Here is an 18,918-nt window from a genome sequence, read left to right on the forward strand (position 1 = left end):
TTTTTAAGTAAAAACCTTTCTTGCTTTATCCATTGTAACACCACTGGAACAAGGTATGTATGTATGTATAGTGTGTGTGTGTGTGTGTGTGTGTGTGTATATGTATATATATGTATTCAGCCAAATGTGAGCACTGAATTACTTGTAAATAAATACAACCTATAAAAAGTACATCAATCCCAATTATGTTGGGTGCCTTCGATACTCTTCTGAGTGGGGGAGAGATGGCTTGGGTCATACATTTTCCGATCATGTTTAAATAGAGTTCTTTCTATGGATTCCTACAAGATTGTAACATTCAGTAAAGGTTTCTTCCTTTTTTTCTTTTCTTTGATTAGCATCTTTATTACAATATACAGTATCTTTCAACTCAAATAAAAATACAGTAACCATATTTCTTCTACTGCTTTGTGTCTATCTCGTCCATGGTCCTGTCCTGAAACATAGTTTTCTGAAGGACACAGTGAACACCAGAAAGGGGGAGGTGAGCTTTTCAGGTTTCGACGTTAGATGGAAGGAAATGTCAATACCAGCATGGCAAACCATTACAAGCAACATTGCAGAAAGACACATGCAAATAGTGGCAGTATTTATGTTTTATAACCGCACAAATGACTGATACAACACGTGTGTGTGTGTGTGTGTGGTTTCTTACAGATGGTAAACCGTTCTCCGCTGCAACAAATATGATCTTTTACGCACAATCTGACGAGTTAGTTTTGCAGATATTAATGCTTTGATTGCTAACTATATGTTTAATGTGTCTATAAGGGCTTTGATGCTAATGTGAATAGCTGGTGGTCCGACAGAGCACCGTATCATTTGTTGTTGTTTTTTTAACTCTTAGGTTGTTAATGTTGCAGCAGGGGGCTCCTTGCTTGAATCTGTCACTGTCATGGACTGCTTCCCCGGATTGAATTTGGAAGGTTTTCCAAACCGGGATAGTACAAAATATGCTGAGCCCTATGGGATCCAATCAGCCCACACTTTAATACGAGGAACTTTGAGATACAAGGTACTGTAAATATCCTGACTTGGACAAAGAACCAGTGCCTCAACAAAATGAAAGTATTTACTTTTAATATGTATTGTAACAATAAGCGCTCAAAGTCTGTACAGGAACATAAACAGCCACTTTTATTAGCATCGTATCCAGAGAAGTTATTTGACTTGAATAACTCCATTATAAGGCATGCCCTAGTTCAGAGATGCAGAAGTATTGCAGTTCCACCATGCACCATGTATACAGTATAATAGAGGAGTATACTAAATGTGTGTATATACATAGTATTTGGATTTTCTTTCGTATTTATTTATCTCCTATTGATACACAGAATTTGCCTGTAAATGTGTAAATCCCTGCACAGTGAGAAGGATGTCATAGGAATGTTTTTTGTTTGTTTTTGTAAATAACAAACTAAAAAATCATTTCTGTATTGTTCTCTGCTGGCAGAGGACCTCACTGCCCTAACATAGTTTGTACAGATTGTTCAAATTGATTCCTTTTTATATTGCACAATTTTCTATTCCCCCCCCCCCCCCCCCACGTACAATTTTTTTTTTCGTTTGACCAACTCTGCATATCCAGCTCTTTTAGCATACAATCCTCCAGAATTTCTATAAATGCTCATAATATCTCATTTTAATGGATGTTTATTTTTATTACAGGGATTTGCTAAAGCAATGAGTGGATTTGTGAAATTGGGATTAATAAATGCAGATCCATGTCCACTACTTGCCATAGATGCTCCAGTTTTAACATGGGTAAGTAAACAAAAACTTCAATTTCTTTATCAATTTTTAAGATTTATTAGCATTTTTTGAGTAACACTTTAAAGACGCAACTACTATTTATCAATTAAAACATATTTTGTTTTTTTGAATAAGATGCAACTTCCAATTCTGTTGCTGATCATGTATTAGAAATAATAAAACCTTAAACCACGGAAGGACCTCTAGTATACCTTCCCTGAAGCTCTGCATCCTAGGAATTGCAAACCCTGCCTTTTCTTGCTCACATTGACGAGTTTGATGGGCTCTTTTTACTGTTGACTTTTCGGGGAGACGAGTGCAATTTCTGAAAACCTTGGGGTTGCATTCTGGAAGTTTGAACTATTTCCACAAATGTTGATATTGTATCTATTACTTGAGCTTAATGTATTTATTTATAAAACATTTTACCAGGAAGAAATCCAACGAGAGTTGGCTCTCATATTCTGTCCTGGGTACAGAATATTGTATTGACCACATTAAGTATTTGTTACAAGCTGGAACAATTTATACAGTTCCATGAAGGGAGGTGCGTGGTAAGAGAAGGAAGAGTGAGCAGTTTCTTTCTTGAACCCTGGAACTGTAAGCAGGCTTCTGGAGGTGATTAGTGCTGTCTGCAGTAATGAGGGAGAAGTCTGCTCACTTAATTGGGTAACTTGTCTAGAATGTATTTGAAAGTTGGATAGTAAAAATTTACTTTTTGTCTGGACTCAAGCAATAGTCAACCTAGTCCAGTTATTATATTGCAGATTGTGTTATAGTTGCATAATGAGACAAAACGTCATATTGAGTTGTATAGAATGTCAAGTTTACGGAGGTGAATTTGGGGTGCTGTACCATACACCTCACCATAGTCAATATTTGGCATTGGTGTCTGCTGTGCAGTGTGCTTTCTGACTATTGGAATTAGGCTAGATTTTTACAAAGTGTACCCAGTTTAGTATAGATTTTCTCTGCTTGCAAACTGAACGTTAGATGGGAGTCATGTGCGCAAAATCAGTTTTACGAACTGTGGGCAGGTTGTTTAAGGACATAAGAGTAAGAGTCACAGAACAGAGCCTTTGGGCACCCCAAAGGTAACATCTAGGTGTTTAGACTTTGAGCCAGCGAGAGATGCATATTTGAACCTTCCTGTTTTAAGAAGAGTAATACCAGGTTAGAGTGTGAGATTTAATTCCAGAACACTGACACTGGTTGATCATATTGAAAGCCTTTGCAAAATCTAGGAATGTTGCACCAGTGAACTGGCCATGTTCCATTCCACACAAGATCTCACTACATATTTTTTAAGAGGGTTGTTGGAATAAAGAGGGTTGTGATTTGGATAAAAGCCAGAGTGGGATAGACTTGACTGTGAGACAAGTGTTTGGTTTGATTGCTGCAAAGACTGAAGCTCATAACTTCAGCACGTTGGGACATATTAACAAAGAAGTGTTACGAAATAAGTGCCCTTTCATAGTGTGAGACCTAACAGCCTCATTCAAGTGAATAGATTATGAAGGGGCATATTTAATAACTGGTGTCACTCTATACCTTCTATGCCGGAAGCCACCTTCAAACCCATTCACTTGACTGGGCCATTTTGACTTAGTTGTGCTGGAAGGTATCTTGTGGAGTAGCACTTCTTTGTAAGTATTGCCCTTTGTCCCTTTTAACCATTTAGTACCTTGATGTCTAATTGTCCCATACTAACTACATCCTGTATGAGGCAATGTATTTACAACTAGATATACTAAATGTACAAAATTAGGCTGTATATTAAAATGGGAAAAGTAGTGTCACTAAAAAGTTTGGTTAATGGTGGTACGCCGTTCCTTATGGCAAACAAAACTTTGAGGAATGTGTTAGTATTGGCACAAAATAATGCCAAGCGCCCCCATCTCTCTTCTGGGATTGACACAAGGAGTGACAGACGGCTCCAACAATGTCAAATATGCAAGTATATACAGGTGCGAAGGGAACAAGAAAAGACCCCTTTTAATACCTAGACATTATAATATGGTATATAATACATGGTGTTCCCCGCACTCCTAATGTCAAAAACGAAGCAACAGAGATATCAAAAATATAATTTACTATGCATAGAAAAAACACACAACTATATGTGATGAAAATTAAAACCGGCTGATGTGGCAGTCTTCAAATATTGGCTGTTGTGATGTAAAGGATTTTATATCTGTAATAAACCTAATTTATTTCCCAAAACATTTGCCGTACAGAGAGAGCTCCTATGTCATCTTCTGCAAATTCCAGCTTCGACCGATATTGATGCCATCAAGGAAACTGTGTACAATAAATTAGAAAAGGATGAAAACCATATGGAAACTGTTCAGTGGTAAGAACTTTATGCATATTTTTTTGCAAAAGAACATGAGTAGAAAATATTATTGCCTTTCACACAAGTGGTTCAACTTCCAGTTGACCAAATTATTAAAAATCGTACAACCAGAAAAAGAGAAAAGTCAATAATATGATTCGCCTCTTGAAAGTGAAAGTATAATTACAAAGTAAAAAACAGAGTGGAATTGATCAACTAATGGGCTCCTAATGTCTCAACCCACCTGTATTGTGGATATTGAATTTATAATGTACTAGTCGGTGGGTGCAAGTATTGTGGACGTGAATAGAACACAAAAATGGGTGACTGAGGTACAGTAAGGCGAAAGAAAATCACATTCACTGCACCCCACTGTGATATTCAACTTAACATTTATTTATAGAGTAAAACATCTATCACTAAACAAGTACAATTATGTGTGGGGGTAGGTATAGTGTAAGGAATGTCTTGAACATATATGGGTTGACGTTTGTAATGAAGACAATGGCAGGGAGACATTCACACATTTTGTTTGTGGTGCAGGTAATCCTGCTGGTGACTTGTCAATGGAAAAAGCCTAAAGCTAATGGCACTCTATCCCAGTAACAGACTTTGCGCTTTTAAGGTAGAAAATAGTGCAATCGTGGTGATACTGGCGGTCTGTCAGTGAGTGATGATAATTGCTGGAGTAATTACACATTCTTGGCTTGCATAAATAATAGGTGTTGAGGCCACTCGATATGCTAGATGATATACCCAACTTCTGAGGTAGGTATTGGTTGTACTCGCTAAAAGTATGATGTTGGTAATGCTCACTGCGTTCAAACACTCGCTGACTGAATAACCCGCTTACTGGGTGCTACCCCTACTGGAGCAAAAAAACCTCCCATTCCCAGTCTCGATATAGACCCATCGACTGTCGCAAGAAAACATCCCGACGTATGTTTCACGTGACTGAGCTACACCACAGTCAAATGTGTGAATATCTCTCTGCCAGTGGCTTACTTTCAAACGTTAATATAACAATATAGTTAGACATTCCTTACACTATACCTACTCCTCCACATTTTATATGTTTAGTGGTAGATGTTTTACTCTATTAATAAATGTGGAGTTTTATATCAGTGGTCTGCAGTCAAAGTGAATTTATTTTGAGTTGCTTACCTCGTAGTCACCCATTTTTGTGTTCTAATGACGAAATAACCTGAATGTTGCAAACAAATTTCAAACAGTCACGTCAATATCTGCAAAAACAATGTAATGCATATGCCAGGCAACACAGGGGTAGTTGTATAAGTTTTTAACAATTAATTTAATCTTGTGATTCATTTATTACATTGCTTGTGCGGTGTTAAAGAGGCTATAGTGTTAAAGTAGGTTTCTTATGAAGTTAAAGTTTAACCGCAGTAAATGTGCCAGACATTCAGGACTGCTTAGAGAAGATAAAGAATTGCAATATAGAACCTGAAACCTTTTTTTATTTTATGAAAAATAAAAACAGTCTTGGTGGTTGTATCGATTATCCACACACCAGTAGCTGTCATATGGGCTAATAACATACCCACTCCACTACTATGAATGCAGCAAAGGATATCAATATTATTTTTTAATCATTCAGAAATGTAGCTATAAACAATCTCGTGTGACGTTTTTTGTTTTGGTATTGGTATTTGATTTTATTTACATGACCATTAAACGATGTTTGCTGCAGAAAGACTATTTTTGCTAATGTTTCCTATAACTCACAATCTTGTACTTATTTATGAAATACTGCAACATTGGTAAAGAGAATTCCGGATTGTTTTCATCTTTGTAGAAATCTGAATTCTTTTTTGTCACGGCAGGTTTGGATTACTAAGTGAGGAGCCTGTACCTGTAGCCGAATCCATTGTTGCAGCTCTTGCTAAACACTTGGAAATGATGCTGTCGTTTGGTAGGGATGACTTTCATGTTTTATTTTATTTAATGAAGCCATTCAAAATTAGAATAGTATGGGAGAAGGAGTGGCTGGCTCAGTGAGTAAAAACACTGACTGGCACTGAGTTTGAAGCAGTTGAACCTGGTTCAACTCCTGGTGTCGGCTCCTTGTGAGTCACAAGTCACTATCTTCCTTTGCCTCAGGCACCAAAAACATAGATTGTAAACTCCCCAGGGCAGGGACCTGTGCCTGCAAAATGTCTCTGTAAAGCGCTACGTAAAACTAGCAGCGCTATACAAGAACATGCTATTATTATTACCCATCATTGACTGAATAATATTTTTTAGGTCTTGGTGTAAAGGGGTGTTACTTTCTTACCATGTTTTCTTTTGATAAATGCAATTTAATAATCTAAGCTGTGAATCGATCCGTTCTCCTGTGATTGATCAGCAGAGATCCTGCTTCTCCCCACCCAATGTGGCTGCCTATTTCAAAGGAGGAAGTGCTTTTCTAAATGGCTGGTGTAGAAACTCAAGGAAGCTTAATACATTAAAACTTCTTTAAAAAGAGCATAACGAGGGGGAAGGAGAAATGCAGTAAGGTATATCCAATACTACACAGCTGATTTTATTAAAAATAAAATTAAATTAAAACACATACCCTGTATAGGATTTTGAAGCTAATGCTCACTTTTATGTTTGTTTATAAATTAAATTCAGAATTTTCAAATAAGGCTGATTATGGTTATTTTATTATTATTTAAAGCTATAATCAAAACCTTTTTATTTTTGTTAAATCATTTGATGTCATGTAGCACTGGATATCTCCTTGTCAACAAGCAGGTCCAGTGCTAAGAGCTAACATCCTTCATTGTTTTGACATACACATTTTCAGTGTGGAAAAGGTATTGCATTATTACTTTTTTATAAAATGGCAAGAAACGCAGGCAAACATTGTTTTCTTTTATTGCAAAAAGTAGTCATTTTCAGAAAGGCTTTAAGTCTTATAACGGTTCACATTACTTTTTAGCACTACAATCTTGATGCAAATTGATAGATATATATAATCACCATGCAGGGGCCAAGACAAGGCAGCGGTCGTACAGTATTACCATATTTGTGAAAAAACAGTAATAAAGTTTTTTAAATAAATGTGAAGATATTTGCACACTTCGTTGATACTTTACACCTCATACATCGACCTTGGCCCCTTGCAGACGCACTTACCAGAACACCTTCCTACTGCCTCTGTATGTCCTCCCTACTTACCAATTACATTGTAAGATCTTTGGGGCAGGGACTCCTTTTTCTAATGTTACTTTTATGCCCTGAAGTGCTTATTCCCATTTATGGGTAATATTATTTTGTCACATGTTTTATTTCTGTGAAGCGCTACATACATACACACATACATACATACACACATACATACCCACACACACACACGCACATACATACACACACACACACACATACACACACACACATACACACACATATACATACACACACACACACATCAATGTACAGGCCGGGGTTTAACATTCTCACACTACCTAGTGGTGTTGGTAGGGATTCTGGATCTGACAGAGTGAGAATATGACGTAAGGGGGGGTCTGACATAACAGCACTGGGATCTAAGCAACCATTTTGAGTCAGCATCCATCTTAGGTGCCTGATATTGTCTATTGTCTGTATGAAAGTTGGAATGAATGTTAGTTTAAAATACATTTTTTTCTTCTGAAGTTCCAATTGATATTGAGCGGTTCAGCTAAGCCAAAAACCTTGAGAACAAGAGCAATGTGCCAATGTTATGAAAATATGCCATTACAAAAACGAGAGAACATAAGACCAGTCCACTATAGTACTCTGGAGTGACAGGGGTGACCAATCAAGTTCCCAGACCCTAGTTTGTTTTTCGGTAGGGAAGGGACTCCTTGTGTATGTTCTGTAGGTCTTCGAGTTTAGCGAGCAAGCAGTTGTCGGGGATGAGAGAAGCTCATGAACAGCCGACCAACACCCTCAGGTAGTTTTTCTAAGGTTAAGATTAGTCATAGGGAAAGTATATCCTTTTTGGTTTAGTTTTTTAATACTTTTATAAGATTATGTTTGTCTCGTGGTTTCTAGGGGGGACTGTGAAGGATAAAATATGGAGATCATATCTCTATGCTTTATAGAAACCACTCGTCTCCATATTTATCTGTTTGCTGTGCTTTTTTACTAATACTGTTTTCTATCCGAGGTGACTGTGAAATTCCGCTTGCACAGACTCTCGCCCACGCAATAAGGAAGTAGCAAAGTGACCTAAAGCCGACTGATTACAGAGAAAACGAAACATAACTTCAGAAAGCAAGGACACACGGCATTCCTGTGAAACTTGCATCAGCCGACAAGACCCCCGCCCCCATCGTGCCTTTTTTCTACTAACTAATGTAATAATTGGATAAGCTTTGCCGCATAATAGGTGTGGCATTGAATGATTGGCTAGTGTTAGCCTACTTTGATATAAATAGATTGTAATACAAAAACTCGGCAGTTCCTGTGTTACCCCCATGATAACGCATGTACTGAGATTGAAGCTGAACCTTGTGTCAGAGTCTTTCTTAGTGAGCTAGCGCATGCATGATTGAATTTGGAGCAAGTGACTGAAGAGAGAGAGACCCTGATATAGTGAGATTCACGACCTCATTATTTGGCGCCCAACGTGAAAGGGGGGGAGCGTGACTCCGGCTCACCACGAGAGACTGACCTGTCGCTGATTTTGCTGCAGAGACCGTGACACACCGAACCGAGGACTGATCACCCTCATTGTCAAGGTAAGCTCTTGCATACAATTTGTGTGTTATCTTGCCTATGACAAGTCGGTGGGTTGCTGCCTAGGTAGTATAATCTGTTTAGGTCTTTCACTCACGTTGATGTGATACAACGGTGTGATCTTTAGAGTCGCGCTCTGTTTAGAACTGTTAAAAATATCATACTCTTCAGTTGCTTGTGGTCACCTATAAGTTGCTAAATTGTACGAATGTTTACATGTTATATATGCTAGTCAGTGCCGCAAGTGGGAGCCCGAAGTGGAGTGGGATTTTTGTCGGCTGACTGGAGGTCGTATATGTAGGTGTATTAATGCATTAGTGTTGGGAATTTAGGTGACCGAGTGGGTATTAATGGGACATAGACTGCGGGTTGTCTGATTGATTTTCTGACCAGTAATTGCAAAATCCCTGAATGAGAGTGCAGGCTGTCAGCCCGAGATAAGGGAACAGGACAGGCACTGATGCTCTGAGGGCGGTAACCTGGAAAAGTGGTTCCCTCGAGACGGCGAAGTAGTACTCTGTCTCCGGTACCGGGTGTCTGGGGTCAGGGACCCAGCGTCTGAGGGCGGTAACCCAACCAGTGGTTCCCTCGAGACGGTGACACAGGACCGGCCACGAGATATTAGTGGGACGAACAGAGAATTCAGAGATGTTGCACTTTAAGAAAAAACATGTGTTGCCCACAGGGGCACAGACAGCACTAGATTTAGTCCGCACTCGAGAAGGAAAGAAATATACCAAACATGCTACTAATCTATATAAACTGGCTGGAGTCCCGCCTACGGGAAGATTACAACCCAGCATATGGTCTAAAATAATAACTGAATCCCGGGGAACGCTGGAAGACAAGGGTCTCCTAGAAATGTAAATTGTTGTTTAAAGTATTGGATTTACCCTCCACGGGAAGGTTGCAACCAAAAATGTTGAAAGATAGAATCCAGGCATGTAAAGGAATGTTGAAAGATGGAGGATTGTGGGAGAATGCTGAGAAATTTTTGAGTGTGGCTATTGAGCTTCAAAAGGAAGGTTTCACTGAAATAGAATGTGGAGGGAAAGATAAGAAAAGTTACTGTTATATGAAAGTACCCGAAAGTGACAAAACTACACCTTCTACCCCTAAAGTTAACCCTCCCCCGCCATATCCTCAAAATAGTCAGAAAAGTCCTGAGGTGAGATGAAGGAAGAGTTAGTGAGGGTTAGACTTGTGAGTGTTGATTAATGGAGAGAAACAGGTGTGTGTAGCTTGAGAAAGGACAGAATTGCAACAAGATAGCATAAATTTGTAGTGAATGAAGTCAGTGAAACTATAAAAGTTCAAAACAGAAAGCATTAAAAAGAACTGAGTGGAGGGAAATAGTATGAGCGTGTGGCGTTATTTGTGTGTTAAGAAGTTATATGAACCTCAGCTATATAAAAGCCTGTTGGTTAATTTTTGAAGAGGCCATAAAAAAATGTAGTTCTTAGGGCTCTGGATAAAGCTCCATGTATTTAAACTTTAAGCAAAAGTTATAATCCAATAATTATTATTTTTGAGGAAGAAGCTGTGGTGTACCGTTATCTTATCTTTTCAGGGTCAATTGGCGAAACGCCCAGAAACAAGATGGCTCTTTGCCCGGAAACAAGTCTTATAGAAAATATTTTTTCTTTAGTCAGATGAATATGCAGAGTGTCTTTAAAATTATAAAGCTGACCATGTGCTCAGCACTGTGCAAAGAGATTATATAAAGCAAGACATTAGTGTGAAGTCTTATACAAAATCATTTGTCTATTAACTGAATATGTGATGTATGTTATAACGAATTAACCATTTATTTTTTCCAAAGGTGTCCGTAAGCAGTGGTTATTGTAAAAATTGCTGTGTAAGCTAGAATGGGTTTACCAGGAAGGGGTGAATTTGGGAGTCACCTCTCATTTGTGGGTGTGTCGTGTGTATAGGGTTAAATACAGGGGATACATAGTTGCAAAAGCAGTTACATAAGTGAATAAGGTATGCATTATATACAAGGCATTTCAATTTTTTTAGCAGAATAGTTACAGTGGAGTGTTCGGGGTAAAAGCCAGATAGGGATTGGCTAGGGAAATTTGTAGGGGTAAAATAATTGCTTAAATTGGGAGGGAATATTTTTCCATAACAGTGGATAGTATTGGGAAAAGGGATATTGGCCTGTAGTTTGAGACAGTGTTTTTTGTCCCCACTTTTGAAGATTGGGACAAACTCTGGTAGTTTCCCAGGTCTTAGGGATATGGCCTGCAGACAGGATAGAATTAATTATGGAAACAAGTGGTTAGCAAGGGATGAGGCCCTAAAGTTTCAGGAACTTAGATTGTATCAAAGTCAGGTTCACATTGGCTACTTAGTTTTAATTTGAGGAATGAATTAGGAACATTAATAGGGAATACCTCTGTCTATATGTGGATGCTAAGACAGGAGTAAACACATTGATACAAGAATTTAGTCCTAGGTATAAATTATCTCCCTATGAGACTTGTGACTAGCAGCAGTCCAAAGGAACGAATTAAGGACCATGTTATTGGTAATAAAACAATAAGTTGTATGCAACTAATACATTTTTTGAGTCTCTCTAGGCAACGTTGAAAGTGCACCTACTCGAGATGGGGTTAATAGTCACATATTTCCTGCGCAAGCATGCTTTTCATCTCAGGTGAAAAGGCCTAAAGTAACCACCAATACAGCAAAGTCATTTTCCTGGACCCAAAGTACAGTAAAGCTCGTTCCAGCTCCACCAAATGTTCCAGCTCCACCAAAGACCAGAGTCACCTAAAGCACAGCCGCATCAAGTTAACGTCTTGCCGAGTCAAAACTCTAACCGTTAACCAACGAGGAAAATAAGACACCAGGCTAAGGCCAGGTTTTATCAGAACATTTCATTTTTTCAGAGACTCAATATTTTTATTCTTTAGAGTGTATTAAGTTAGAAATTTAAGGTGTATGTACAATTGAGCCTTGATGGGAGGATTGGTTTCCTGGAAGCGTGGCTTGTGAAAGCTCTTGTATGTGTTTTGGCAGTACTCATCACTCTCTATGTATGTGTCATGTGCAGCAAAACTTTGATCCAGAAGTGTGTTGCACCTCCACCGAAAGGAGGGGGTCACCCAGGGGCGTGTGTCAGCCACAAGGAAAGGATCATAAGTCAGCCATGTTGACCCATCGCAGACATCGTCTGTTCTGATATTCTGAGTGATTGATGTATATAATGCGTGCAGGGTGAGGATCATGCATTAGCTTCCACAGATACCAAACCCCCTCAATTCTCAGTAATAGAATGTTGTGATGATTCTGAAAATCCAAGAACAGGTTCAGATTAGGCTTATGGCCTTACAAAACAGAATTGCTTTAGACTATGTTTTAGCTTCAAAAGGAGGGTTATGTGTTTGGTTAAAGACAATGTTGTGTTTTTATTTCAAATCAGTGTAGCAATGTGCAGCATGAACTTGATTAAATACGTTGGGCGCCAAATAATGAGGTCGTGAATCTCACTATATCAGGGTCTCTCTCTCTTCAGTCACTTGCTCCAAATTCAATCATGCATGCGCTAGCTCACTAAGAAAGACTCTGACACAAGGTTCAGCTTCAATCTCAGTACATGCGTTATCATGGGGGTAACACAGGAACTGCCGAGTTTTTGTATTACAATCTATTTATATCAAAGTAGGCTAACACTAGCCAATCATTCAATGCCACACCTATTATGCGGCAAAGCTTATCCAATTATTACATTAGTTAGTAGAAAAAAGGCACGATGGGGGCGGGGGTCTTGTCGGCTGATGCAAGTTTCACAGGAATGCCGTGTGTCCTTGCTTTCTGAAGTTATGTTACGTTTTCTCTGTAATCAGTCGGCTTTAGGTCACTTTGCTACTTCCTTATTGCGTGGGCGAGAGTCTGTGCAAGCGGAATTTCACAGTCACCTCGGATAGAAAACAGTATTAGTAAAAAAGCACAGCAAACAGATAAATATGGAGACGAGTGGTTTCTATAAAGCATAGAGATATGATCTCCATATTTTATCCTTCACAGATCCACCGAGGTTAGTCATCGGACTGTTTTATTTATTTTTGTTTTGTTATATCCTACTATCTTAAAGTAGCCATATTTGACATTGCCATGTAGATAAGAGTAAACCTTGGTAAGAAGGTGAATGAATTTCAAAGGGTTTCCATGCAGGCTGCTCATTTGGCAGCTTGACGATGCCCCACCTACTTTCCAGTTGGCTTCCAATAGAAAGATCCGTAAACACCCGTTATCTCTGAGTGCCTTGGCATGGATTCAAAGTCCATGAAGCAAGTGGCATTGTTACCTTAGAACCACAAATCACATTCTGTTATCTGTAAAATAGAACTGTAAAAATATGCTTGGAAAACCCATGTAAGGACATCTGTTGTATCCCCATGAAATGATTCCCCTCTACACCAATACCTCTTCTTTGATTTATAAAATAGTATTATGCTGCCCCTATTTGGTTTGTTATCCACTTCTCTTTTCTATCAAATAAAAAGTGTTATTTTCTGAAATGTTTCTTAATTTGTGCCCTCTACCTATTCACAGTATGAAAAGTATATAAACTCTGCTTTTTTTTTTTTTTTTTTTTTTCATTCATTCAGAACCTGGAGAAAGAGACATGATTGTTATGAGAAATGACATTGGCATCAGACATCCCTCTGGACATTTGGAAGACAAAAACATCAGCTTGGTTGTGTATGGGGATGTAAATGGCTATTCGGCTATGGCTAAGACTGTAGGTTATCCCACCGCCATTGCTGCCAAGATGGTTTTGGATGGTAAGTAATGCATTCTAGTTAATAACAAACTGCTTTTAATGACGACCCTTTTATGTGTAATGTAATGGTGACCTCCAGATCCATAGTCAACTTTGCCATTGTAGTCCAGAGAAATGCCCCATAGGTGCTTGCAAATGTCTGGGATTCCTAATGTGGCGATAAACAAACACATTTTAAACCGAGCACAGGAAAGCTATTTTAGGTAGTTATATGCTAGGGTCACATGTGTAACTGCAATAATTTAAACAAAATAATAATGTTGTCACTGTCTAGTCATGTTTATGTGTCTTATCTCCTTAACTTATAAAGCCTCTCATAATATAGTATCTCATTAAAATATTGCCCAAGGGACTAAAAATTCAATTGAGCATTGATGTTTACTATAGCCAAATTGCTGCCTTTTCATTGTTTTGTTTGCCGGTTTTACGCTTTAAGTTGTTGGTCAACAGTATTTGAAAGCATTGGTTTTTAAATGTTTTTGTAACCCCCTTGTGTTGTACAGAACAGACTTCTCTCACAGCACAGGTGTAAACTTCCCTGTAATAGTTGCCGTAGTCAGATGCTCCTTTAGTGGAAATATAATGTGCAAAGTAATTTGCACATAGTTATGTTGATGGCCATTTTTACTTCCTTTAAAACCCGAATTCAGTTACACCGTAACATCGTTTTTTTTTTTTCAGGTGAAATTGACGGCAAGGGCATGGTGATTCCATTGACCAAGAATATCTATGGACCAATACTAGAGCGGGTTACAGAAGAAGGCATTTTGTATAATACAAAGAGCACATTTTCACTTTAATTGCTGCTAATGAAAATCATGTACAACTTGCATAATGGATTGTTACCGCTTTGCTGCCGGGAAGGTTTGATGAGAATATTTACATCATATGTGCAAATGCCCGCTTTTGTTGTAAACTTGAAATGACGTGTCCAGCGGTTTTCATTGTACGGTGTGCCGATCTTATTTAACATGTATAGTGTTGTTAAACATAGCTTGGCAAAATCACATTTTTTAATATTTATTGGGCTGCAGTTTATTTTTATATTTCATTTTGACACCCACGAAACTTCAAAAGGGAGTAAACTGTTAACTTTTCTAAGATTTTGTTACCTCAAGCTATTTTTTATTTTATGTTTTTTTGCAAAACACCGGTTGTTACAAAACATATATAAAGCTGTAGATTCATTAAATGGTAACTGAGCTATTGAAGTTATTTGGTTTACTTTGAATGGGACAGCTACCACTGCTCCATTGATGAACCCTATAGAGTGTGACCCATTCTGGACATACAACATTCTGGTTGTGGACACACAAAACAGAACACAAAATATCCCCATCTTCGCTTCTGTAATCAATTGACTGTAACCCTTAAGCTTTTTTTTTTTTAAACACTTTATGTTGCGACAAAATAATGAATCTCATTTCTTAAAATGTAGGTTTTTAAGGGCACATTTCAATAATGTTGAAAAATATTTATTATTAGAGGGTGCAGAAAAACAGAAAACCAAAGTAGACATTTTGGGATTTCCAGCTTTTTAAATACTGTGGGGCTTATGCAGAGAGGATAGAGAATGGAAATAGTGCCATCTTTTGGCGAAAATACCCACCAGAGAAGCTTGTCCTGCAGAGAACATGGCGAGATTCACAAAATCCGCCACAGCAGTTTTCTTTACTTTAAAATTTGCCAAACACGTGGCGAGATCGGTAAATTCGCCATGTTAAGATAGGGTGGTATGCCAGTAGCATCGATGCGCTGGAACGCGCCATTCTGCCCTATAATATAGCGAGTTCCAGGTCGCCAGAAAAACTTTTTTGATACCATCTGTAAAAGGAGGTAACACAGCTTTCAGCATACGACCATAAGTTACGCCAATTCTGTGGCTATTTTCTTGCTGTTTTCACATTATGTAACGTTCCTCTCTGCATAAGCCTCTGTATCCTTTAAAAAAAAAAAACTATTTCATCCCAGAGCCTTCATTCCAATTACTGTCATACTGGCCACTTCTTCTTATTTATGAAGGAGTTTCCCTGATGTTTAACTGAAGATATATTTTTTTCTGCTGTCTCCCTGAAAACAATTCACTAATCCTAATGTAGGTCAATGGAACCTTGAGTAAACTTCTTAATTTTCTTCCCAAATCTTCTTGAAAGAAAATTTCAAATCTTTGTCAGTATGATTACTATGTAGGAAAATGAGTCCCTTTTTTTTTTCTTCCTGTGGCAACAAAATTTATAGGAAAAAGCAAGCATGCAAGTTCTCATAGAACTGCAATTACTATAGAAATGTGTTAAAAAAAGATTTGATATTTCACACTAGTGGACGGGGATGCTTGTATTACTAAGGCGGAAACGGCCATATACTGTATTTCAGATCAATGTATGTATTATTAAAGCCTCTGGGAACAAGGGGGTTTACAAAGCCAAAATCCTTACCCAAGTCCAAAGCTTTCATTCACAAATAGCTTAAACCAAGAACCTCTGGCTGCAGCTAAGTGGCCGAAGGTTAAATGATTTCCCTAACAGGAAAAGAAACGGCTTTAGTGAGTGCTGCTGAATTTTATATATTGATCCAGCTGATGTCCCATGCTTTCTCCATAAAAACATTAACTGGCCAAAAGGCTCTCCACTTAAAATTTTTTTTTAAATAAGTTCAGCTCCATTCTCCAGCACAGGAAAACAACTTTACAGGCACATACTGAATTTATTTAATAAACCTCTAAGCGGCTGATCACGAAAGCTGCCATTGACTTGAATTGCTTTGGAACGTATTGAATCAGCCCCCAAGTTTCCCTTTCCAAAGAAAAAAGTAAAACTGCTTTTATAGGGATGATGTTTTTGTTTTTATTAACTAGCGTTTAAATTTTTTTTAGTGTTTTAAAGTATTTTATGTATTTTTACCAGACTTTGAAAGAATGTGCCATTTCTGAGATGGCGGACTATTTGTGTTCCTTCCACCACTGGAAAGGCTCCTGCTTAGCTAACACAATGTTGAAAGTGTTAAAAAGCAGGCATTTGTGAAGGCTTGTTACAGTGTAACTACCTGTACAAGGGAAGTATGCAATCAGGATTTAAGTTACAAATGTCCCTTGGTTAAGACTCCCGTCCCATATACCTTTATTTAGGGTGGCAACATCCCTTTTATAAGTATATAATAACATTAATTACACCATTTTCATTTATGCTAGTTGGTCACGTTTTGTATGGACTCATGTCACTGGCGTGTGCGAGAAAAAATGGTAGGCGCTAATCCTGTAGTCAAGTCAAATAGGCTGTGTTTTTGTATTGCAGCAAATGCGTTTACTAGGTCACTCACGAATGGGTCTGCAACAATAACATTGAAAATAGACCAGGATAAATTACAGAACATGTGCTACTGTAAAGATATTCATGTTTTCTCAGATCTTCGCTGGTCTCATACTGTACCATATGAATTTAATGGGGGGTGGGTGATGGCTGTATTAGGGTTGTTCTTTTTTTGGGCGGGGGGGAGCACATTATAATAGAAAGTTACCTTGGAAAAAGTAATTCTAAGTTGACATCTTCTTAGAGTAACCAGATAATTCTGTTGAAAGCCCCTTCAATGCTTTGAGATTTGAAATGCATTGTTCTTTGATATAGGGCCCATCAATGCAGGTTTATACTATTTTGGGGCATATTTGTGTTTTAATATAAAAAAATATATTCTTCCGTGCCTGTAAATTGTATGGTCTTTCATGTAATGCATTCAAGCATTTTAAACCCAGAAATTATTTTTATAAGACGGGTAAAATCTGTGTGTGTATATATTACTTGAAAAATAAAACTCTTGCAGATAACTAGAAGCACTGTATATAAAAGGTTTGTTTTTTTATTTATCACATCATGGAATGCTATATGGATTAACTTTCCTTCTTAAATACAGTATGTGGGCTGCAAATTAGTTGGCATAATCCTTACAAATAATATTTTTAACTAGAATCCGCATTCTTACCGCAATAAAAATGAACAAAAAAAACCACCACTAACAAATCGTATGTAGCCTAGTGCCCCTGGCTATGGGGTTCCCGGTCCTGGCACAGAAGTCCTGGTAAGTGCAGGCAGTGTTAGAGCAAGCATGAGACTCCGGCGGCACACATTATTGTATCTAATTGTAGCCATAGCCAGGTGCAGGCTAGTGGCAGTTAGAAGTATCATGCCCAGGGAGGGTGGTTATAGGTGTCAGCACCGTGGGGTGATGCATTTTCTGCCCCCAGAGCTGGCCATTTTGGGGCAAAGTCAATAACCCCTCCCCGAGGTATATAAAATGCTTCCTTCCCCAATTGGAGTGTGTTCCAGGATGTAGCCTAGTGAGGTGAGGGGGTTTTGCTTCACCCTATGAGGGGGTGATGACTAGCGCCAAGGGCCTTAAGCCTGTGGGGTGCCTAGTCGGGGACAAAGCAACAGCAAGATGCGAGAGAAGATGATCATCAGCAGGGTGACAGAGTACCGCACTTGAGTGGGAGATGGAATCCGCTGGCCTGCCAATAAATGGTACAAAGTTTCATGTCTCTTGTCTGACTTAATGAAAAGGGGTTCCTGTGGGGTCACTCTCTGCCCCTGACAGATCCCTACAGGATGGAGGGGTGCAGCAGATGGAACAGAAGTAATTCCCTTGCCCTTTTCCATACCAACGTGGAGGCTTCCTGATATACAACAGGTGAGCCAATACAGCCCCAAGGTACACCCGTAACAGCCAAATCTCCCTCAGGGGAGAGGAGGGAGGGAAGGGAAGGAAAGGGAGAGGTGTAACCTGGCTGCACGAAGCTGGGAAGGGAGGGCCCCTATTCAGTATGATTTGGAGTCATGGTCTCCTTTTCAAGAAGGCTTTGTCCTATTTATAACGGTTTCTATAACTTTTTAGCACTACAAGCTTGATGCAAATCGTTATACATCCGTACATACAGAAAAAAGGGGAAAAGCAGCACACATATACAGTATACAAAACAATTAGCCCACAATTGGCAAGTGCACGCATCATAAATAGTATTTAAAAAATAGAAAAAAAGATTACCTCACCAAAATCAAATGACCAGCAAAGGAGACACAGCACTACAGGTAGATTGAAAAAAAAAAAAAAAGTGTGGGTGTGTCAGATTATGCTAGGCCTTGGTGAACCTTTATGCCGCTGTGACGCAGTCTTCCCTCTGCTCAGGAAGATTAAAGATGAAATCTAATGTATGGAGCGAACATCTTAAAAGTACTACTGTATTAAACCGAGGCCAGTAAGTTTAAATCTCCTAGGAAGGGATAATTCTGTCACACAGACCTTTCGTAAATTCACTTTT

At 38.6% G+C, this 18,918-nt stretch overlaps 1 protein-coding gene across 4 annotated transcripts in view; it reads left to right on the forward strand.

Annotated features, from left to right (window-relative positions):
* AASS (aminoadipate-semialdehyde synthase) overlaps positions 1-17,436 on the forward strand; it is an 85,427-nt gene extending 67,991 nt beyond the window's left edge. For all 4 annotated transcript variants that reach the window (XM_075599925.1, XM_075599924.1, XM_075599923.1 and 1 more), the window contains exons 19-24: positions 848-1,015; positions 1,669-1,764; positions 3,990-4,105; positions 5,932-6,020; positions 13,438-13,614; positions 14,295-17,436. In XM_075599925.1, the coding sequence (XP_075456040.1) occupies positions 848-1,015; positions 1,669-1,764; positions 3,990-4,105; positions 5,932-6,020; positions 13,438-13,614; positions 14,295-14,413 (765 nt within the window). In that variant the 3' untranslated portion in view covers positions 14,414-17,436. The remainder of the gene's footprint in view (positions 1-847; positions 1,016-1,668; positions 1,765-3,989; positions 4,106-5,931; positions 6,021-13,437; positions 13,615-14,294) is intronic.
* The last annotated feature ends 1,482 nt before the right edge of the window (positions 17,437-18,918 follow it).

Source organism: Ascaphus truei, chromosome 5 (assembly GCF_040206685.1).
Source record: "Ascaphus truei isolate aAscTru1 chromosome 5, aAscTru1.hap1, whole genome shotgun sequence".
Taxonomy (NCBI): domain Eukaryota; kingdom Metazoa; phylum Chordata; class Amphibia; order Anura; family Ascaphidae; genus Ascaphus; species Ascaphus truei.